The sequence below is a fragment of the Typha latifolia genome, chromosome 3, assembly GCF_019914945.1.
Source record: "Typha latifolia isolate L0001 chromosome 3, TyphaL0001v2, whole genome shotgun sequence".
Taxonomy (NCBI): Eukaryota; Viridiplantae; Streptophyta; class Magnoliopsida; order Poales; family Typhaceae; genus Typha; species Typha latifolia.
This window is the reverse complement of record NC_133088.1, coordinates 13,080,616-13,103,858: the sequence shown is the minus strand read 5'-3', so window position 1 is coordinate 13,103,858 and position 23,243 is coordinate 13,080,616. Positions and strand designations below refer to the sequence as shown.

The window sequence follows — 23,243 nt, the reverse complement described above, 5'->3', positions numbered from 1 at the left end:
CAAGCTACGATCTAGTTAATAATCTTATCCACATTCTAGCTGCAATGGATTCGAGTTGGTCAGTAAGCTTGCTCAACCTCTTGAAGACCCGCCCTGAAATCCTCATCTCCATTGCCTCCTTCTTTGTCTTGTACTTTTATCGCATGAACCGCAACAGTGTCCTTCCAATAAACTGGCCGGTCATCGGCATGCTCCCGACCATGGTCTCCCATCTGCACGACCTGCATGACTACGGCGTCAAAGTCCTCGGCGCGAACAGGTTGTCGTTCATGTTCAAAGGCCCCTGGTTCACCGGCATGGACATGTTCATGACGTGCGACCCGGCCAACGTGAACCACGTCTTCAACACTCACTTCTCCAGCTACGTCAAGGGGGAGGAGTTCAAGGAGATCTTCGATATCTTCGGCGAGAGCTTACTCACCACCGACGGCGAGAAGTGGAGGTGGCAGAGGAAGATGCTCCATGCTCTCATCACCAACCGAAGCTTTCGGACGTACGAGCTCAACGTCAGCCGAGACAAAGTGGAGAACGGGCTGATCCCCATCCTAAATCGCGCCGCGGAGGAGAAGAAGGTAATAGACCTGGAAGATCTGTTCATGAGGCTAACCTTCGATACTATCTGCAACATGGTGGTAGGTGTGGATCCCGGCTGTCTCTCCTACGACTTGCCCACCCACACGTTCGCGAAGGCTGTGGATGACGCGTCGGACATAATATTTAACCGGCATTTGGTTCCTAGAGCTTGGTGGAAGACGTTGAGGTGGCTAAGAGTTGGCAGCGAAAGAAGACTAGCGATCGCCGGGGCGAAGATGCACCACTTCATAGAGCAGACCATCACGGAGAGAAGAGAGCATATCTACAAACAAAAGCACGACGGAGATGGCAAAGAGGAACGCATACCACGCTCTGATCTGCTAACGACATTCACCACCCAATTCGCGGAGAGCGGAAATAAGACGGACTTTGAGCGCAAGGAGTTCGATAATTTCCTCCACGCCAATGCCAAGAACCTCCTCCTCGCTGGCCGAGACACCACCGGAGCGGCGACCGCGTGGTTCGTCTGGCTGCTGAGCGAGCACCCGCATGTCGAGCGAAAGATCGTACAAGAACTACGTGCGAATTGGCCGAGAATGGAGGAAACGAACCCTAACAAGAACACACCCTTCGATCACGAGGGCCTCGCAAAGCTCGTGTACCTGCACGCGGCGTTGTTGGAGTGCTTGAGGCTGTATCCCACCGTTGCCCTCCAACGCAAGAGCGCCGTGAAGACCACCACGCTCCCCAGCGGCCACATTGTCCATCCAGGAACGATTATAATCTTCCATTTGTATTCTATGGGAAGAATGGAGAGCATCTGGGGGAAGGATTGCATGGAGTTCAAGCCTGAGAGATGGTTCACGGAGAGTGGAGAGCTGAAGCATGAGCCGTCGTATAAGTTCTTCTCCTTCAACTCCGGGCCACGTACTTGCGTGGGTAAGGACATATCCATCCACAAGATGAAGACCATAGTGGCTGCGCTGCTCTATAACTTCCGCATTGAGTTGGCTGAAGGCCACGTTGTCGAGCCCATGCTCTCCATTGTCCTCCGAATGAAGCATGGACTCAAGGTCAGGATTACCAAGAAAGACAAGAGCGGGTGGTGATCCAGAGATATTATGTTTTTTATTTATTGTTTTCCCAGACTGCTGTTCGTCGTGTGGTGATCATATGTGTCTTGTTCAATTAAATAATAGTCGTCCAAGTCTACTTGTCTTATTAATGCTTGCTTGCTTCTTGTATTAATTTAATCATTCTCTCTTACATTCTGGTGAGCTCTTTCTTTGCTAACCATCGAGTGTTCATGCAGAATAATATTTATTAATTTTGAAGTTGTTCTGCTTGTTATGCTAGGCTGGTAAATAGTCATCAATTTCTATCCTCTCGTAGGTCCCTTGGCCAACTTGATGAGCATAAGTCAACAAACTGGTCCCATTTCTTTCAACTAAATACTAAACCTTGGTTAATTTTGTCAAATGATTTGCTACCTGACATACAAATGTTTTGATTCATTGCAATTGTTATAAGAAATCAAAGCAAACTTAGGCTTCTTAATCATTTGCATATCCATCATCATATAATAGTCATTTTATTTGTAATTATTCGGTCAATAGTAATTTTTGCTTTGTAAATATTAATTTTCTTAATTTAACCTCATAGAAGTTGAAAGAATAAAGAACATTTTGTTATCTTTAAAATAAATAAATAAAAACTAAGATACTTATAAATACCTTTGTATTTACATTACAATCGGATTCCCTTTTGTTTTATCTTAACATTAAAAATTTCATTTAGGGGTGTTAAAATTATTTTATATCCACAGTTATTTAACTATGACGATAAGGGTAAAATGTAGACCTGAATTATAAATTTGGTGCGAAATGATAATAAAGGTAAAATGCACTGTCCTTTTGACAAATTTTCTTTTCTAGCTTTTATATAGTTGCCATTAAAAACTTTTAAAACATTATAGTATTGGCTAAAATAATTAAGCTCTTTCCAAAATACCATTCTATCGACAACTCTAATTAATATCATCATTAAAATTTAAATTTATATTAAGAAACTATTATTTATCGTTATATAAATTAATTAGAGTGATTCTAAAGCTATCTAATAAAGCGACTTATTTTTTGTATGAGAAAATTAATAAAAAATTATGTTCTAAGCTTCAAGAACGTTTCATATTTTAGTAATTCTCTGTTATGAATATTCTATAAATATTTTGTTATTGTGGTAATTTATATTATAATATTAAAAAAAAATATTTGTTATTGTTTAGAGTTCTAGCTAAAACCAATAACAATAATTGAGTCCAAAATTAAATAATGCCCACTCAACTAAGATAAGTAGAAGTAGATGGGAGATTAACAAGTGTCTAATTTTAGAAGAAACCATTTTATTATATTTCTTCATTTTGTCACAATTTCTTTTGTATAAATTATAAGTTTATAATACACTCAAACGAGCTACAATATTGTGTACTAATCCAGCATCAGACTGAAATATGATTAATTAATCATTAAATTAATTAATTAGCTATTCTATTATACATGTATTAATAAGCGACAGGGCTCTCTTATTACTTCTTAGGTAACTGTACAGGGTTTAGGGCTTTATTAGTAGTCTTTCTTCCTTCCTTCCTCGCTGTGTTGTGATGTGGCGATGCGCGCGGTCGAGCTGGCAGAGGGGGATCCGACGGCTCTCCTCCGCCGTCCGCCGCCATCCGGAGGACGAGGGCGACTGGGCTTACTCAACGGAGTGGTGGGGCACGGCTTCCGACGGCCACACAGTCTTCCGGTCGCCTTCCGAGCACGGCAACGGCATCGTTTCCGTCGTCGCCTACCCCGCCTCGAGACCGGTGACACTCTCGATCTCCGCCATTTCTCTCTTCCCTTTTGGATATGATCACTCTGATATGGGGTCATTTGGGCCGTTTGGTTGGGGGTTGGGTTCTTGATCGGAGAGAAGTTTGGAAGTGAATTGGGTTTTCCACGGATAAATGGATCTTTTTTATGAAAAAAAATTGCTTATTTACTTCTTCTTTTTGGTTTTTGTAATTTTCCGTTTCAGACCTTGCCTTATTGTCTTATTGATCTATTTTGGTTCCAACCGTGTCTTTTCACTTCATTTTAACCCACCAATTGCAGTAAAGGTAAACTGTTAGATAACAGTAGCTTCGAACCTTAAACATTTTAATGGCCCAAGAAGTTAATTTACTTAAATTGATAGATGTTTTATCTTTTAAATGACAGATGAGCTTGGCACGGTTCAAGCTCAGGGCTTGCTTTGATACCTTAACTCACCCATTACTGTAAAAGTTTTAAGCTTGTTAGAGAAAGTATGGTTTTTATATTTTGTATTTAAGTATTATTTTTTAAATATAATTTCTAAATGACTTTTGAATAGTATTTTTTGTTAAGTACTTAAGTTATCCCGGTAACAATGAAAAGTTATTTATAAAGGGAATGTTGTGTTCCTTTATATTGTCAATGTTCTCAGTTTCCAATTTGGCCTTATTTTTTTTCCTCAAATCCTGCTTTTAAGTAATGGTTCGGATATGAAGTCAAATTTGTATCTGTTAGTACTTAGTTCAGGGTGGTGGAATTATATTAGTAATTTGGCATATGTGGTTCAGTTAACCAAGGGTGTAACTGTGGGTTGTTATTTGAATAGATTTAGAAAGATACAGGAGGCTATTTAGAAATATTGAAAAGGCAAAAGGCAAGATCGAACTGGAATAAGTCAATTTGTAGGATATGAAATGAAAATTTCATTTGTTTCATTATTGTTTTAGACCACATGCTCAGAATAATGAAAAATGCACTTGCCTATGTTATGCATGAAACATTGATTGTCTGGTGCACATGTGAACTATAGTTTAAATTTTTTATTGTTGATACTGAAAACCCACCATATAAATGAATATTTTACTTAATCTTCTGTAAATTATATTCTGTAATCTAATTTCAGTATTTTCCAGTTCTTATGTATTCACCATAGCAGGCGCGAGAGCAGTGGCCAATAGTGGAAAGATGGCTTCAGCAAAGGTACGCGAAGATCCACCCAGAATTTGATCATGATGAACAGTTTAATATACTTGGTTATCAATGGCGTGTGCTTCGCTTTAATGATGACACTCGCCAGAGTACAGCTAAAGTAATGGCCTGTTGCAGAAAATCAGACCCTGCATCATTATACTTGATGCAACAGCCAAATTGTTTGGCCGTCCCATGTAAGTTCCCCTCCTTCATCACTGATGGATCCTCATAGATCCATGATTATGTTTTTCCTTTCTTTCCTCTGGAGTTATTTCACCTTTCAAAGATGCTGCTAACTCAGTACTGAACTTTTGCTGCAAAGTAGTGCAATGCTCATGTGATGTACTTATGGCATGGTTGAATTTGGTAATCCCTGTATCACGATATAGTTATTAGAGTAGGATTAACCTTATAATATATTTGGGTTTCCTGTCCTTTGTTCTTTAATGCTAACTCCATTACTTTTGTAGTATTGTAAAACACTGATGACATAACATCTTATCGCCTATGTTGTCTTCTCCTTCTGTATGTTTTAAGTTCCTACTGGCAGTAGAGAAAAAGAACTTCAATTTATGTTTGAGTATGTGGGTCGAAAGAATTGGATAACCTAAACACAAAGATTGTTATGCTAGTGGTACAGGGAGTGCCGATTAGCCATCAGCACTGGTCAGACCAACTTTTTCGTGTAGGGGCTTTCAACTTCTTCCCTTCTCCATCTCCACTCAGTATAAAAGTTCTTACTGGAGCACATGATAGTTTGGCAGATTATTACACTGGGTCGGATTGGCTTCTCACAGCCAGCATGGTGGGCATGAGTAAGCAATTAGGCATGAGGGAGTATCAAAATTTACTCTTATATCGTTGCATTAATTTAATCGGCATGATATACCTATCTATCCATGCTAATCATGCTGACCAACATGAAATTCCATGGCCCAGAAATGATAAGTGGTTGTAGTGGCATAGATCTTAGAGGCTAGGTCTCTTGGGAACAAAAACAATATTTGACTCCTTCCATTGTGTACAGATGAACCCTGTAATCCTGTTCTAATGAAGTAGAATATGGCTGGATATTTTCTTTTTGACAGTTCTCTTGAAGGATTCTACTGGAAGCCATTGAAACTTTGTTTATTTAATTTAGTGTATACATGATTTGTTTTAATTTATATCCTATATTGCAATATGGATAGTTCATATTTCCATCATCTCATTTCAGAATTATCTTGTTCTTGATCCTGGAGTCTCCTGCACAACATTCTATTATCGTTTACAGGTTCAGCATAGAGCATTGTCTGTACTTTTATTTAGAAGAAACACTTCAGGGAACTGATTCTGTTTTCTTCTTTTCTTTTATTGTGGATAGATTGACTTGTAATTACTTGTTTGGCACCAATAGTTAGCATTTTGTATTATTGTTATAGCTTTATAGGGGAATAAAAGATTAAAATGTGTCAGTGTGAACTAAATGGAGATATATTTTATCATGACTAGGTAATTGTTTGTTGCTTCTTTTTATCTTGTCATAAAAGATATATTTCGTTTCATACAATTGAGCGATTTGACTTAGTAGAGTTGCATACTTGCATGGAGTATTTCCTTGATAAGTTGTCCAGTTAGATGCTATTCTTGGAGGACTTTTCATTTTATAATGTCTGGTATCTATCTAATCTTTTATAGTCTGATTTGATCAATGGTCCTTGGCAGATCTTAAAAGTATGGTTTCAGCCGGTCTGATAACCCTGGCTTCTTCCTCCTATGATCTCCCTGAAGCAGTACTAGGAAAGAGGAATTTGAATGTTCTTTGCATTGGTCATGGTGGAGGAAGTCTACCGTTATTCTTAGCCAGTAAAATTCAAGGTGAAGAACCCATTTCCTTCAACTTCCTAATCTTCTATATCTTTCTATCTTAGTATAATTGCTCTTTTTCTTTGCGTGCCTTAATCTCATGGTGTATTTTATAAAGTTGTTTGAGTTTATATAAATGTCTTTAGTCATTGTATATATTTCAAGGTCTCTGAGTTGACTGAAATGAGTTTATCAAGTGTTTTTTTTTTCCTGCCACGTCTTATTGCTTTGAAGTTCGGAACGACAAGATTTTAATGGTATTTTATACTTAGAAAACATTGTATTTATGAAATGTTTCTTACTGCTTAATGTTATCATTGCCTGCCATGTTTCAGGTGCCACTGTCCACATTGTGGATATTGATCCCATTGTTATCTCAGCCTCAATTAAAGCAATGGGGTTTCCTGCATCTGCTGTGAAAGGAACATCAGATGAGTTAAAGCAATCTGCTGATGCTGACAAACTACTATGGGAAGGTGTCCATGACCGCCTCTTCCTTTATAGGTCAGATGCTGAAGAATTTATCATCAACAGCACTGACACATACGACCTAGTCTTCATTGATGCATATGATGGGGACGACATTTTCCCTGTCAAGCTATGGGATACAGACAGTCAATTCCTCAGACATCTGCAAAGCAGAGTCGATCCAATTCACGGCACCGTAGTGGTCAATCTCCATTCTGACTCGGATCTATTGACAACCAACATGGAAGATAATTCTCAGCTGCAGAGCATCCTTCCCTTGGGAAAATATGTGTCTCAGGTCTGCAAGGCTTACAAGCAGCATCTAGGTTTGGCATTCACCGTGTTGGTTCCGCGGCTTTGCAACATCACTCTCGTCGCATGCAGGGCCAAGGCGTTAACCGGCGGTGCCCGTGAGCAGTTTGTCGGTAGGGAACTTGTTCTAGGTACACTCGTATCCAAATCGTATTCCGTTGAATCTACATTGAACTTGCTGTTCCCCTGTCTGCAGTATATCAAGAGAGGCTTCATGTTGGTTGATTAAATCTAGTAACATTACACAGCTTTTAATTCTTGACATTCAAGTCAGCGACCCACACCATTTTGATCACTTGAAAAGATTTTGTTTTTTTTTTTCTCTTTCATACAGAGATCGAAAAGTTGTTCTTTAGTATCTGTATCGTGAAATCGTGACAACTTCTTCCTCCAATATCTTGCATTGGATCAAACAAATGATGAAGTTTACTGTAAGCATTAAATCTTGAGGGGGTCCAATTCTTGAAAGACAGCTGTAAATTGGAAAAAAGAAATAACCAAAAGAAAAGTTCTATCAGAACTGGGACCATAAAGATCTTCCATTCTTTCTCCTGTGGTCATTGTGTGATATCATTCCAAAATATGTTACTGAGTCGAGGTAAAAATTAAAAAAAAAACTTTTTGAAAAAAAAAACAAGCATTGTCTCAGAGAGTACATTGAAAGCCAGCTATCAGAGGGATGGGAGCAGCACCACCATCCATTCTCTTCTCTTGGGGGTCACAAAACAACAAGGAGGAGGAGGTGGAGTCTGAGTCACCATACTCCGAGATCTGCTACCCCTTCTTGTTTGTATTTGGTAATGGACCACCAACTGTGCACTATTCTCACGTAATGTGAACATGAGGCCAATTCCGAGAAAGAATAATAATAAGAATAATAAAGAATGCCAGATTTATTGAGCCGGGTTTCGACTCGGCTTATTGGTTGAACGGTCAAATCAGGTTATATAAGGGTGATGTTCATAAATCTGGCCTCATAAGTCTACTTGTGGTGTCATTTATGACAAATAATACCAAAGATTTCACAGTCGTTTTCGTACTAATACTTGCAGCTCCCAATATGGTATACATGTCTCATGCATGGTGTCAGCCAGTTTTTATTTTTTTAGCGCCCACCTCAAAACGACTTTTCTTTTACTTATACCCACTCTTAACGCTGCGCTTTGGTGTAATAAGTTCACAACCAACTCATTCTAAATTATAGGCTAAACAAATCAATTAGCCCTTTCTAATATGTATATTGATTGAACAATTAGACTAATATTTATAAAAAAAATATGATTATAACGCATTCAAATTATACGCATAATGCTTTTAAAAAAAAATTTACTAAATATTAACACAAATGTTTAGGAATAAAAGATTAGCATAAGTTATTATGATTCTACATCTTCAAGTAAGAGATTAGAGATTAAAACCTTATAAAGATATGCATAAATTTTCTTGCCACTGGGTAGTGATATGATTGGAGTTTTAGCTAAGTTGTTCAGTTTAATTAATACAAAGAGTTGACCCACTGTCTAGTCTAATGTACTGTTGAGTTAAATAAAGAAATGGTCAAAAAGTCGGCAGAGGGAAAATTGTCATCTGGTGGGTGATGGGGATGCTCTCCCCACTTGGGAGATATGATACTACTTACTACCTCTCGTTTGACAATCGAGTAAACAAGCAATGCTTACAATTTACAAGTCTATTTTGTCACGAATGGTTACGAACATACTGAAATATTGATAATTAATATAGCAGTAAAATTATAATACACGTGAAAATGAAAACTACGGAGACCATTGTTTATGTTCATTTTATGTCGGATAAAATACCAAAATAATCTAACACGTTTTACGAGGACTTGACAGCACCCGCACTCAGAACTCATCGTACTCCCAACCCCACTACATGAATCACTCCGATTGGCATGAAGATGTTTAAAATGTTTCTTCGAAAAGTTCAAAATGATAGAAGAAAAGAAAGAGAGAGCGATTCCGCCCACTTGTGAGAGAAGAATATTTAAAACAAAAGGAATGTATTAACATGAATCACTAAAACTGTATCAGAACCTTTAAAAATAGAGCAAAAGATAAAAAATAGCATCAATATATATATATATATATATATATGTTGCCATAATAATAGTATTTTAGGTTGTCTTTAATACTTGGAATATATTTTCCTGGAAAAACTTCAATGCTTGCACGCAGAAAGCAACCAAATCTGGCTCCACTAATCAGTTGCCCTAATCATATCGCCATCAACATGATGAGGAATAAATCACAAGATTGATTAAAGGTCCCTGACCTTTTTCTAATTGCAAATTTTCTAAATAGGGTGGTTATTATTATTAAAACGGCGTTTAGATAGATATTTGATGAGCAAGGTCATATACTTCATAGTGTTGCTGTTGATATAGTAACATAAACCAGAATAACCTAAAATCCTGTAATACATGAACAGTACAATCTAAATCAAAATTGAAACAAAAAAGAACCATTCTTTATTCATTGATCTACTCTTTAAATGAATATCAAACAATCAGATCTCCTTCTACCCTCCATTAAAAGCCTGATGGATCACAAGAAAAAGATTTTGAATCAGTAGCAATTCCTACCATATCATGAAAAGAACAGATATATAGTAGCAGTGCACGTACAACCCAAATGGCTTCTGTATCTCAAGCGATGACAAAAATATGTGCAGTTACAAGAAGTAAGAATGTAGGTAAAAGCTAGCTTAAATTTGGAGGTTAAGGAAGAAGAAGAAGAAGAAGAAGAAGAAGAAGAAGAAGAAGAAGAAGAAGAAGAAGAAGAAGAAGGCAACATAAAAACCAAAAACAAAAACTTTGAACATCACATTTCTAAGTAGCAGCAGCATTATATCCGAACTCATTCATATGTAATCCAATGTTTAACTAATCAAAGCAAGTATTCCATTGAAAAATCCCGTGAAGCTATAGTTGTGTACAGATCTCTGCGTAGAGACAGATGTACAAGGGGAGTGAGCCAAGAAACAGAGAGCATCTTTGCAAACAGTGAGAGGCAGAGTAGTGCCAAACTGCCAATTCTTGAAATGAAATCCATATCTTCTACCCAATCCCCCATCATCCCATCCCCCCCTCTCTCTCTTTCTCTCTCTCTCTCTCACATACTGGATGATAGCACTCACATGGCCAGAGGACGAAAAAGCCAAAAAAAACCCTCTGTAACCCATCCATTTCCAAAGGGACAAACATTGATTTCCCCTGTTAACTCCTCTGTGGCTTTCCTACCTATCACCACCAACCCTCTCAATAATCTGCAAGCCCAAAATTAAAAGCACAAAAGAATAAGACCAACCTTTTTCTCCTTTTTCTTTTCAATCAGTGTTAGACATGAAGTAAATAAACAGAGATAGAAGAGAATGGTTCTTGGTTCTACTCACCATCTTTTTTCTTCAGCAGGCTTCTAGCAAAAAGCAAGCAAATCACCAAAAATCCAACCCCTGCTGCTCCTCCCACCACAATGGCCACTGTCTTCCCTGTTTGCTGCCCTGCACCACAAAACCAACATAATCGATGTGGTAAATTAAAGGAAACCCTGAGGAAAGGTCTCAAAAATGTGATAAAAATGGATGCATTCTTCTCAGAATCAAACCATCATGAGAAATTTAAGAGGAAGTGTAAATAAATAGGAATAAAATCCAAACCAGAAGGAATTTGATCAAGAGAAATTAATGTGATACGCATCGGTGAAATTAACTCTTGATTCAAATAAAAGAATTGACTGCATTCAACTCTGATGAGATAAGTGAAAATATAAAATAAAAGCATACACCAGATATAAAAAAAATGAAAAGAAATTAAGCGTAATACAAAGATTAAGATAAAAAAAATGAGTCTAGATCAATGCAATATGAATCCATAAGACCAACCTCGGATCCAAACAAACACTAAAATAGCTCTCGTAGAACAATACAAGAATGGGAGAAGCCATTACCTCCTAATCCGCCGCCGCCGCTGCCGCCTCCACCGCCGCCGCCACCACCACCATGGGGCACCCCATCAGGGTAGTAGCTGTAGCTGATGTAGCACTTGTCAAGATAGACCTGGCCCGACGGCGCGCCGCCGCACTCCACCTCCGACTTCTGCACCGCCTGGGTCACGCAATCATTACAATCTCCGGTTGAAAGATCCCCTTCGCACTGCGCCATCGCGTACACCTTCTCGTAGCTCGTCGCGTAGAACCCGGCTCCGCCGCCCACCCCGCTCTGGAGCTGCGCGAAAGCAGTGTCCCGCCGGACCTCGAAGCCGCTGCCTCCACCGCCGGAACCGCACGTCTTGAAGAGCATCTGGGTGCCGGAGACCTGGGGGAACCCGGAGACCTCGTAGAGGGCGAGGCATCCGGTTAGCTGGATGCGGGCTGCGACGGCGCCGCCGCCGCAGAGAGCCGACCACATCGGGATGGCGCGTGCGACGCAGGATGCGCAGTCAGTGGGGGAGAGGTCGCCACGGCACTGGAAGAGGCCGAAGAGGGCGGCGCCGCCGCCGGAGGAGGTAGTCTTGTAGAACTTGGAGGTGGCGGATTGTGCGGTGAGGGCGGAGGAGAGAGCGCCGAGGGTCTGCAACGAGGCGGCGCTGCCACCTCCGCCGCCGAAGGTCTGGTTGGCGCAGCCCTTGTAGACCAGCGCGTAGAGGTCGGCACCGGAGATGGGAGGAAGAAGAGAGAGGAGGAAGAGAGAAGAAGTTAAGATTGGGAGCAATGGTGGTGGAAGAGGAGGGTGGTGGGCTTTGGAAATGCCCATCTAGGGTTTCTCTCTCTCTCTCCCTCTTTCTTTCTCTTTCCCTCTGAGCCTCCTGGGCAGTAATGTTTTATGTAAACTTTTTTTTTCTTTTTAGGAAAAAAAGAAAGGCTACTTCAATGTGATGGAGCTGGAAAGGAGTAAAGAAGGGAAGATATCGGCTTGCTTAGTTGCTTTGCTCTCTCTCTCTCTCTCTCTCTAAATTTATGAGGGGGAATATTTGGAAGTGAAATTGGATAGCTGGCTTAACCTTAATTCAAGCTTTCTTGTCTAACCTAGGTGAGGCTCACATGAGCTGGAGATGGGTTATAATGAGAGTGATGAAGGAGGAGTGAATTGAATGAGAATATGGGAGAATTAAGTAGATGAGAGAAGGGCCATGCCTTTTATAATCACAAGTTTTGCAACCTAGGGGAGGAGATCTTCAAGTGGGGCTTATTTTAAAGCTCGGGAGCTCATGTAAACTTAAGCTTTTTATATTGTTGGTAATCACAAATTATATAGTTTGATACAAATTATGTTATAAAAGATTTATATATATATATATATATATATAGAGAGAGAGAGAGAGAGAGAGAGAGAGAGAGAGAGAGAGGTGGTGAGGAAATAGAGTTTGGTGAGAGCGGAGGAAATGAGAATAAAAGGGCGGAATGAGGGTGATTTTAACTGAATTGGAGACAGGACTGGTAGTAGTGGGCTTGGCTGCTTCTGAGAAAAGGATGCAGAGGAGAGAATCTGATCTGTTGGGTGGGAGAGGAGGTGGTGATCTGGTGGACTCAGAGCGGGCTTTGACTCCATGGACTGTTGGATTTCGAACTTTGAATTCATAGGGAGGTGTGTCTTCTTTTTTTTTGTATGTGTGTGTGCACACCTATTCATCACTACATTTTGAAGAGCCAGCTCATTAGCAACAAGACTAGTGGCTGAAAAGAAGAGCTGGAATTAGCAATGCTGTTTGTTAATTAAGGCTTGGGGGAGAAGGTAAAACGTGAGTGCTTCTTGGGATTTGGAGCGTGGAATTTGGGAAAGGAGAGGGAGGGAGGGGCATTGGTTTGCTGTTAGCGCTGTGACTGATAGTACTAGCAACGAGAGAAGGTGTGCAAAAAAGGGTTTTTGCACACCGTAGAGGATGCAGATCGTGGGCTACTTTGCGTCCATGTCTAGGCTTATATGATGCGGTTTTGGCAACTGTGAACTTCTCATTTTTCTATTGGTTTCTTTCTTGGCAACCTTTTCTTTTGTTTTACGAGAATGTTTAGATAATACACCGAACGAGAGGACGATAACCATGGAGCATCATAAATTTATAATTGCCTAATTGGGCGGGCAGGCTTAACTAATTTTTTTCTTTAAAAAAAAAAAAAAATTCTTGAGTTATATAAATTTCAGGAAAAAATCTAGGGTTCAATCTTTCTAACTTTTCCATTTTAGATGCTAATAATAATATAAAGAGCAAAATGGTCAAAATTTTCTCTTCTAAAAAGAGTCTTCTAAGTTTTAGAAATTTTAACAAAAAATTATCTCCACAGTTAGTTTAAATCGATATAAACTATGAAGAGTTAACCGATATAAATAAAAATTTCGGAAAGCACTCTTAACATTTGGCCTAACTACAAGGGGGTGAATATATTCTCCCCTAAATATGATGTTACATGTCACAGGGTTAAAACAATAATGATTAATACCTGTGTAACACAATATTACTGTTACTAATACTCATTGTAATATTCTTGCCCCCACTGCCATTAATTAGGACCTTCAACTCCACCTTTTTCCACCTATGAAAAGTAGGTTATCTTATCTGTCCACTTTGCATAAAAGTATAAGCGCGAGTGGTCTCAGAGTTGAAAGAGATTAAAGCAGAATGTAACACTCGAGTTTTTTACTCTATGCACCCAATTTTCACTTGCATCGATTTAAGCTGCAGCCAATACTTTTGCTGGGCAGATTGCTGCAGTCTAGAAAGCTATCATCTCAGAGGATTTACTGACTCTCCTCGGCTTTCGAAGTCTGAACCCAGTTGCATAAGTATTGGGCACTGGACTGGTGTACCTTCTTTATTTGGCTCGAATCTAAGTCAAAATCCATCTCACCAGTCACCAGTTATGATTCTTGGAAATTGGAAAGCTGTGAAACCTAAGGTCTCTTGCACTAGAATTGACACAGGCCTAAAAACTTAATAAGAACCCATCATAATTGAAGCTTAGAAAAGAATGACTCAACAGGAAGGAAGTACTCCAATAAGTTACCAAATGAAACAAATTTTGTACCAAAGTCTTCTTTTCAAATGAGTCGCGGCATCCACTTTGTTGGCACTTATGTACCAGATGCTCCCAGTCTCTTTCCATTTGCTCTTTTGTTTGGAAAGAAAAGAACAAGCTGAAATGATCATTTGGACATTTTTCACCTTATGCAACACTAGTTTTCAAGCAAAAGAAGCCATCTTCACTCCTTGTATACTGTATAGACTGAAGAAGATAACAAGCGCTCTGACTAAACTTGATATAGAAAGGATAATTGTGGAAGGAATATAAACAAGAGTTCATGTTCATATAGTAGATGGAGAAATTTCACCTCCCTCACAGGATTCCAGAATTAGAAGTTATATCTACATAGACTGACTGCATATGGGCGACTATGATTCACACCATAAAATCTGACCAACTATGCAAGATATAATCTGAAGTATTAGTAGCAGGCAATAATCAATTATGTCAGACCCTTTCCATTTCCGAATTATGTTAACTTATAGGTACATAGACACTAAGCAAGTTTTTGACATTTATCTAATATGACCAATGTGATCTCTCATTCAATGTTCGGCTTATCCTCATACGAAGCACATAAGAATAATTACTTGGCAACTTTATAAGACTAGAATGTATCATGCATATTAAATCCTAGAATAAGCAATTCCCAGGGATAACCTCAGTAGTTAATATGATAGCAGATTACACCACCAATACTTAACTACCTAGAAGATTACAACAAACCCTGAAAATCTTGTCAAAATATGTGATGCTAAAGAGAAGAGAATGATTACCATTTTCAAGTCAGATGATTTTCCTGATGTAGGTTTTGATGATCCAGCAAAGTGCTAGAAGATAAAATTGATTTAGCTGGCAGATACCACTACATGACCCCTATCTGATAATTTGTCATGTGATTGTAGAAACCATGAAGATGATTTCAATAAGACTGACAGAAGGAACAATGAACATCATGATCTTCCATTTTCAATGATAAAACAATTGGACAGCACTTGCCATTCATCCTCTGATGCATTTTCGAGCACCTCTATCTATTCAATGTAATATCGTGTAGATAATAAGAGCGACATATCATTTCTAGGACTAGGATGAGGAATCAAAAGGGCTCTCTGCTGCCAATGCAGAAATTAGAACCAAATGAATAATTTCAAAGCCTAGTAGAGCGTCTAGCTCAATTATACACTAATGCAACTAATAACTGCAATAGTTTGCTAAGGTTTGAGAAGATGAATCTAAGTCTGATAAATTAAACTACTGGCCAATGCATTTTGAGTTCTTTAAAAAAAACTAGAACGCATTCCAAGCTTTTGTACTGTAAATTAAATCCCTGATGGCATACGTTTGATTGAAGTAAATAATGCAATTTACAGTGTTTATAGCAGGAGGAGGTCATATTGGATGTTTGGGAAGATATCTCTGGAGGATTTCTAATGGATCCAAACAGTTCCGAAAACTTTTTGAGCATAGCTAGTTATAATTATGATGTGAGGGTCAGTGCTTGTGTGGAGGGCCATATATTAGATCCATGAGAGGGCAAGGTTCAGATAAGTGAGGTGGTTAAAGGTCCAGGCTTGCATTGGTGTTAAGGAAGAAATGTTAACTTGGATGGAAGTATATGACCTACAACATCTTCTTATGGTAGGTTCAATGCCACAGGAAGCAAAGGATGTGTAGCTTGTCAGTTTCTGTAGCTTGTTGTACATGCTGTACTATCTATTGCAGCACCCATGCCATATAAGGATTATGCTTGATTGAAGATCAACTTAAGTTGATTGTAAGACAATAAAACATAGCAAAGATCATTCAGAACTTTCTTGTAAGTTACTGCAATACTATCTTTATGAATGAATAACACAAATCAGTAGCTAGTCATAGGGGGCTTCATGCTTGACCTGCTTATATCTACATATAATGCAAGAACATAGGGGGAACCTCAGCTAGTCATAGGGTGCTTCATGCTTGACCTGCTTATATCTACATATAATGCAAGAACATAGGGGGAACCTCAGCTACTCATTATGTGGCCCAACTATGCCCAAATCCCAATAGTCAATGCGGTAAGTGAAGGGACTATACAGTTTATGTGGACACAGATGCAGATGCATGCACTGCTTCTTAGAACACTTCATAGAAGGAAATGAGAAAAACAGCATTTTAAGTTAATACCAAACCTACAACGCTCTTTACACTTTTATAAAAAGAGATACAAGGAGAGTATTATGGTTGATGTACCAAAAGTTTCACTAGATTGGTACCAAAAAGTAAATGATCCATTACTTAAAGGGAAGCAGATTTTCAATGGCACAAAAACATGGAGAACATCTCGAACTAATGATATCATAAATCATACTAGACTACTACTACCAATTTAAAACTAACATTAACCATCATCTAATGTCTTCTATTTATTGCTTTATAGGGCTCATATTTTGCCCCACTCAAGACTTGTCACCGCAGGAAAACAGAAAACTCTCACATCATGCACACACAAGTTGTCATAACATAACTAGATATAATATTTTCACACTTACTCTTTCTGCAATGCTCAAAGCATATCTAGAACTGGCACTCTCTAAAATCTAATAATTACATCTGACAATATTGTGCTTACCACCACAAATAAGTTGCATCTAATGATACTTCGATTGCCATATTTCCAAACCCCTAAGATGGGTTAATGTTACAACCAGTGGAACATTCAGAACAAACATTCTATCGACGATGGTAAGTTCAAAGATGTACCAAAGTCATAACGAAACAAAAAATAAGAAATTGCACCACCTTCTATTAGACAATATAAAGGAGCTACTAGATAAAAGCTTTATTGAAAAAAAATCAAAATCCCCTTTCAACATTCCGATATAGGATTCAAGAAACAGTCAACAATGTAACTGCATTAACTGAAAAATATCATTTTGCAACGGTAACTCATAAGAAAAGAAACCAATTTGATAACAGTACAAATGCAGATTACAGCAGTTTTAAAAAAAAATTCCAGTCTTTCTCGAACTATTTCATACTAAAACCCTAAAAGAGTTGAAGGCTCAAATGCCACCAACAATTCAAATCTTAAGTGATGCCGAGAACCAATTCATTCCACAACCCTAATAGCGGTGATAAAACCATAAGCGAAGATATCTCCTGACCTGGTTACTTGGCTGCAGCGGCGGCGGCTGTGGGGGGAGCCGGGGAGCCAAGGAGGCTAGCTTGCTGTAGCTCGAGTTCGTTCATCTGCTGGTCACGATCCATCTCGATGATGAGAGGAACGACTAGGATGAGGAAGGTCGTGCCGGCGATCCAGGCGGCGCGGCCGGTGCTCCACAGGAGCTTCTTGGCGACGCCAGCGGCGTCGGAGGCGGCGCGGCGGCCACGGTAGACGACAGGGGACTGCGATATCGCACTTGAGACACGAGAGATGACACCGTCGCCATTGCCGTCACGGGAGGAAGACATCGGTTTGGAGGTGCTCTGGTCCACAAATGGAGAGTAACCGCCCGCCTGTATCGTGTAAATCAGAGTTTTGGGTGGTCTATGTTATCCATGGCATAATTACTATATCGGAGGATATCTCTTGCGGGTAATTATTTGGACCCGATAACCCGGATTGTAACGAATTCGTCCCTGCATTTGTACCACCCTATCAGGGCGCCCTACTCTATATCTGGTAATGATATGTGGCCATGGCCCATTAATTCTAATCGCAACTTTTACCCCTTGTTCTGAATGAAAATTCGACGTGAAAAAAGTTAAACTATTCAACTGAATAGAACTATGTTGCACAATACTTAGATTTGACTAGTGTCACATATAGTACAAAATCTAGTAATAACGCTTCACAAAATCTCACTGTTACTAAATAGTCAGAAGAAGACAAACAATAATAATAAATTTATGAAAACCAATAATAACAACAAAAAATAATAATAATAGTAGAATACATTCTCATCGCCCCCCTCACGCCATTCTTCCCTCCCTCATCATCCTTGGTTGCACTGTCGGCGGCACTATTCCCGACTCTGTCACCGGACTAAAACAAGTCAACCTCACAAAACTCTTTCTTCTCTTCCAAACCTTTTCCCCCTCCTCGACCACTTTTACCTTCCCCTTCTCCCTCACCGACGACAACGGCAGCTCTTTTCTCCACCTCTCCAACTTCTCCTCGATCTCCACCCCCTCTCGATCCATCACTGGGTCCCTCGTCCTCTTAGACTTCGCCTTTGCTTTTGTCTTTGCGTTTGCTTTCCTCGTGGCTGGTGAGAGCTCCGCATAAAGAGGTAAGGACCTCGCATGGTTATCAATTAGCGTGATGGAGACGTTCAGAATCCCTTGCGGTCGTAGCGAGTTAGGTCGCCGGACTTGGAGGGCAGCAAATCGAGGGGATGTGGTAGGGCGGAGTGTGGAGAGGATAGCACGAGCAGTACCGAGGAGGGAGTCCTTAATGCGGGACCGGGAGTAGATCTCGACGGTAACTGCCGACGTGTCAGATCGGAGGGCGGCGTCCTCGATCTGAAAAATGAACTTGTCGTTCCACGTCGGGTCGGTGTGGCCGGTCGGGTCAAGCCGAGTCTGGAGCTTGCGATTGGGGTGAACCCACGCGACGGCGTAGGTGGTCATAGAACGGGCAGAGGAGAAGAGGTCCTGGGCAGAGATGACGGTGACTTCGATGAGGTGGAAAGAGTACGGGAAAGGGGGGAGGGAAGGGTAGTAGGCTCCTCCGTTGCTACCAATGACTCCATCATTGACGGCCAGAGACATCTTACGGACGACAAAGTGGTGGGGTTTGGTTCAATGAGATGGATGAAAGGTGAATTGAGGGGTTGGAATTTTGTATCAAGGTTAGCGGTTATGAGAGTGCGACAGCGGTGACGGGGTTGTTAACAGCACAAGAAATTGAGGGTTGGGGAACTATTTTCAGCAATCGGGATAATAAGCTAGAAATTTACAAACCGGCTTATATGTAACTTTTTACATGCATGCATAATTTATTTATTTGTTTTACTGGAATCATGGAATGCCTGGGGTTTTGGATGATGACTCACTGACTTGGAGGGGTCTATCATCTCGTGATCTGTGATTGCTTTAATATCTAACCCCAACCTAAATTGGTTGGTAGTTAATAATGGCCCAGGTTAGTAATAAGCTCTTACAAATATAATATCTAGTGTAGTTAGTTTCTAGAAAAAATCCGAACTTACTAATTAAAGATAATTATAATTAAGTTGCCAAAAATCTCGTGTCCTTCCGAGAAAAAGGCTGAAAGTTGTCAAAGAGTGAACCGACTCACAATTTTGACCAGTCGTTTTCATCTATTCCGAGATCATGTCTTTAGCTGGACGTCACACGTGATGCTGAAAGAATACTCTGTATATTCTCTTAATAAAGTATATTAAGCCATGTTTATTTTAGTCATTTGCCTTCTCGGCCACAAAATAAATACTAGATTAATTAGTAGTTTTTTATTTATTTTCCCACTTCTCCTTGGCTCAGAGAGAGAGAGAGAGAGAGAGAGAATGTTGCTGAGGAGCTCTTCTACCCCAATCTTGGGGTCTCTCCTCTCATCCACCGCCCCCTCACTTCACATCTCCGATTCTCCCGATCATACAACCCACAACCACCACCACCCCAATCCCTCCTTGCATCCCATCTCCTCTCCCGTTGGCTTCTCCCGAAGAACTCGCTCCGATGGCAACCTCCATTCTCTCCTCCTTCCCGACTCCAATTCTCACCACCATCACCACCACAACAGCCCACCTCTCAAACCCTCCTTCCTCGAGGTCTCCCCTTCCCTCTCCATCTACAACACCGTCCTTATTGAGGAAGGGAAAGATCCAGAAGAAGAAGAGGAGGAGGAGGAGGAGGAGGAGGAGGGAGGAGGAGGAGGAGATGAGTTCGCCTTCTCAGGATCGATTCCTTATCGGGAGACGCCTCTGTTCCTCGCGAGGGGGCTCGGGATCGACCGCGTGGCGTCGGGGTTGCTGACTGCCGGATATGATGGTACCGGCGGCGGCGGTCGAGGAACGTGCGGCCTCGTGACCGGTGGTGGTGATGGAGGAGAGCAGTCCGATGTCGATAGTTACTATAAGAGGATGATGGAGGAGGATCCGAGCAACGCGGTGCTGCTGAGGAATTATGCGGAATTTCTCTACCAGGTGAGTATATATGATCATTTTTCCGGGAATTGGGAGTTATCCTTATTTTATTCTCATTAATTTTATCACAATTATCTGCTAGAGAAGTTGATAGGATTCAAACGACTTCTGTTATGAATTATGATAGGCTATGTGAAATTTTGTGATCGTTTTGTGGACACTTATTGTTGTCCATGCTCTGTCCTTTTGAGATAGATTTTTGTCACGCTTGATCTTTAGTTTCATTACTAGTATTGTTTTGTTTCTAAATAATTGAATGTGGTCAGTCTTGCGGGGAAAATTAGGAAAAAGGGGGGCGGGGGGGGGGGAGGGGAATGGAAAAAAAAGATCAGCAAGAGCAATGATAATACAAGGGGTTCTGGTTAGTACCTAAAACAAGAAAATTCAGGAAGTATAGGAATATTACAGAAATTAGGGAACTCTCATCCCTCTTCTTTATTCCTTCTTTGTTGGAAAAGAATGAACTAGAATTGTTATTGTAGTTCTTCTGATAACAGTAACAACAACTTAGATCTCATTTGGTTCGTGCATAAGATTTCTTTTAAATAACTTTATACACACATCTTGAATATAAATTAGATATATCTATAACTTTACTCATATTTTATTATTTAATTGTAATAGATAATAATTACCTTGAATAAGTTTATTTAGGAATTTGTATTTGTTTACTAAACGGTGAAAATATAATATAAATCTTGTTCAGAGAACGTGCTTATCCTGTCTGGTTCTATGTAGCAGCTTTTGAGAATTCAAAGTCCATACCCAGTTCTACTATAGCTGATAGCCTAATGTGCTTTTATTTCTTGCAATTCTTCTCATGCTTCTAGTTATTTTACTAGGTCAAGGGCGATGCTCAAAGGTCTGAAGAATATTATTCTCGTGCTATATTGGCGGATCCTAGTGATGGAGATATTTTGTCGCAATATGCTAAATTGGTGTGGGAGTTGCACCACGATGTAGAGCGTGCTTCTAGCTACTTTGAACGGGCAGTGCGGGTTGCGCCGCAAAACAGGTATATATCTGGTTTTGTGAAAGAATCATCGTGCAGATGTTGTGACAGTGGTATTACATTGATTAAAAGGCGAAAAACTAATAAATTTCTGAAATCTGATATTGTCATGAACTCTGCTACTTGTAGCCATGTTCTTGCATCGTACGCGGAGTTTCTATGGGACACAGATGATGGTGATGATGGAAAGGGTGACGAAGGTGTTGATCAACCTCAACATTTTTTCAAATTGCCACTTCATCATGGAGCATTGACTTCTGCAACCACTTGATCATATGAGCTACTGATGCGTCAGTTTGAGCGAACACTATCTTGTTAGGAAGTTAGCATCTTTAGTTTGTCTAATTTGCATAGAAATATTTGTGGAATAATGTATGTTCCAGCAGGGCTGGACGAATGTTTCAATGGAAATCTGAAAGTACTAAAAATGTAGCAAGAGTTTGTTACTTCACTTGGAAGAACTTCCTGTAGAGTTCGTCGGGAAACATAATATGATCTTATTATAGGCAAACATAAAAGAGGAAATCAAGAGAGCTCAAATTATAGGCATAAATTTTTCAAGACATACTTCGCCTAGTCTTCTGCCGCTTTTCCTTTTTAATAATTTTGTTTTGTTTTGTTTTAGTTTGAGGTGCTTAGTATTATCACAGGTGATCATGGGTGACTAATGTTATCTTCTAGACTAGTATGTTCTTAATGAATCATGGGTATGTCAAAGGAGAATCCACGTACCACAAGCTGAGCAATGTTGGTTTCTTACCCAAGCTTAAGTTTCTTTAATCTTTAGCCTAAATGGCCAAATGTACCTCCTATGTTTCTCCTTCTCTGTGTTTTTTCTTCCAAAATTTTCTAGGTACACAAAAGAAAAGTTTGTATTAGGGAAAAATTCAGGTATGATTTTTATTTGCACTTTTTGATTCTTACAAAATTTTGATAGATAATTTGTGCAAACAGGCACTTAAGATGCATTTGGAATTTTTTTTAATTTAATTACCTTTAATTTTTGAATTTACAATAATGAGCTTTTAATGTACATCACATATATAAATTATATATATTTTTTATATGTTAAATTTAAAAATTAAATATAATTAAATTGTGAAAGCACCAAATGCAATTGTAGAATAAGATAAAAGGAGATAAGTCATTCCTAGATTTATCACAAAATTATATATCTCATATATCCCTTGAGACCACTAACCTATCTTCTAATTTTAGTACAATATTTAATTTATACAAAACTATTGATGAGATAATTAAGGAAAATAATATTATTAGTCTCGATAAAAAATTAATAATATTGTTTATTATCTTATATAATGTTAATTATCTTAAACGATACCAACATAGTTAATTATAAGTCATTAAGTCATTAAGTATATTGTTTTGAACTTTACCTGAAAATGAGGAAGTGACAAAGAAAACAAAGAACATTTAGAGAACATAAGGAAGCGACAGAGAAAATGTGTGGATAGTTTTGAAAGTCATACATGTATATGACTTTCAACACATTATAAATAGATGACATGTACAGTTAATTTAGATTTTATTAAATAAATAGTAGACAAAAATAAATATATAGATTAAAAAAAGGAACATGTAAGGTTCAAAGCTAAGTTTGCTCAATTAATAGAAAATATCAAATCAATAATTAAAATATCAAAACTTGATAAATATTATTTAATATTTGTGGTTTAAACTCCTTTCCCTTCTATCTTCAACCTTCTCCTTATTTATTTTTGTTATAGTCAAATATAATTATATTTCAACTAAATGGGTAGGAATAATTTTCTAATATAAATTGAATAATTTTTTAATAGAAAATCAGATCTTAAAGGGA

At 39.2% G+C, this 23,243-nt stretch overlaps 6 protein-coding genes across 10 annotated transcripts; 3 read left to right on the top strand and 3 right to left on the bottom strand.

The window, feature by feature from the left end:
* The first annotated feature begins 44 nt into the window (after positions 1–44).
* LOC140783999 (alkane hydroxylase MAH1-like) lies at positions 45–1,643 on the top strand. Its single transcript, XM_073131176.1, has one exon. The coding sequence runs from the start codon at positions 45–47 to the stop codon at positions 1,641–1,643; it is 1,599 nt and encodes a 532-aa protein (XP_072987277.1).
* A 1,484-nt stretch (positions 1,644–3,127) lies between these two features.
* On the top strand, positions 3,128–7,645 carry LOC140785083 (uncharacterized). Of its 4 annotated transcripts, none has more exons than XM_073132800.1 (5): positions 3,143–3,397; positions 4,543–4,586; positions 4,684–4,771; positions 6,282–6,434; positions 6,758–7,645. In XM_073132800.1, the coding sequence occupies exons 1-5, from the start codon at positions 3,202–3,204 to the stop codon at positions 7,429–7,431; spliced, it is 1,155 nt and encodes a 384-aa protein (XP_072988901.1). In that variant the 5' UTR covers positions 3,143–3,201; the 3' UTR covers positions 7,432–7,645. The 4 variants fall into 4 exon arrangements, with proteins under 4 accessions (XP_072988899.1, XP_072988901.1, XP_072988900.1 ...); XM_073132799.1 differs by having other exon boundaries at positions 4,540–4,586; XM_073132798.1 differs by having other exon boundaries at positions 3,128–3,397; positions 4,543–4,771.
* A 2,025-nt stretch (positions 7,646–9,670) lies between these two features.
* On the bottom strand, positions 9,671–12,331 carry LOC140785005 (plasmodesmata-located protein 2-like). 2 transcript variants are annotated; one of them, XM_073132681.1, is made up of 3 exons: positions 11,171–12,331; positions 10,617–10,724; positions 9,671–9,761 (listed from the first exon to the last, which is right to left on the bottom strand). In XM_073132681.1, exons 1-3 carry the CDS (start codon positions 11,973–11,975, stop codon positions 9,754–9,756), a joined length of 921 nt encoding a protein of 306 aa, XP_072988782.1. In that variant the 5' UTR covers positions 11,976–12,331; the 3' UTR covers positions 9,671–9,753. The 2 variants fall into 2 exon arrangements, with proteins under 2 accessions (XP_072988782.1, XP_072988781.1); XM_073132680.1 differs by lacking the exon at positions 9,671–9,761 and adding an exon at positions 10,103–10,490 and having other exon boundaries at positions 11,171–12,305.
* A 4,778-nt stretch (positions 12,332–17,109) lies between these two features.
* Positions 17,110–17,779, bottom strand: LOC140783255 (mitochondrial import receptor subunit TOM9-2-like). The gene has a single exon (XM_073130069.1). It carries the CDS (start codon positions 17,693–17,695, stop codon positions 17,393–17,395), a length of 303 nt encoding a protein of 100 aa, XP_072986170.1. The 5' UTR covers positions 17,696–17,779; the 3' UTR covers positions 17,110–17,392.
* LOC140783254 (uncharacterized) lies at positions 17,110–19,240 on the bottom strand. Its single transcript, XM_073130068.1, has one exon. The coding sequence runs from the start codon at positions 18,995–18,997 to the stop codon at positions 18,197–18,199; it is 801 nt and encodes a 266-aa protein (XP_072986169.1). The 5' UTR covers positions 18,998–19,240; the 3' UTR covers positions 17,110–18,196.
* Positions 19,241–19,540: 300 nt separating this feature from the next.
* Positions 19,541–21,854, top strand: LOC140784230 (uncharacterized). Its single transcript, XM_073131504.1, has 3 exons — positions 19,541–20,391; positions 21,234–21,406; positions 21,533–21,854. Exons 1-3 carry the CDS (start codon positions 19,636–19,638, stop codon positions 21,672–21,674), a joined length of 1,071 nt encoding a protein of 356 aa, XP_072987605.1. The 5' UTR covers positions 19,541–19,635; the 3' UTR covers positions 21,675–21,854.
* Positions 21,855–23,243: the final 1,389 nt, after the last annotated feature.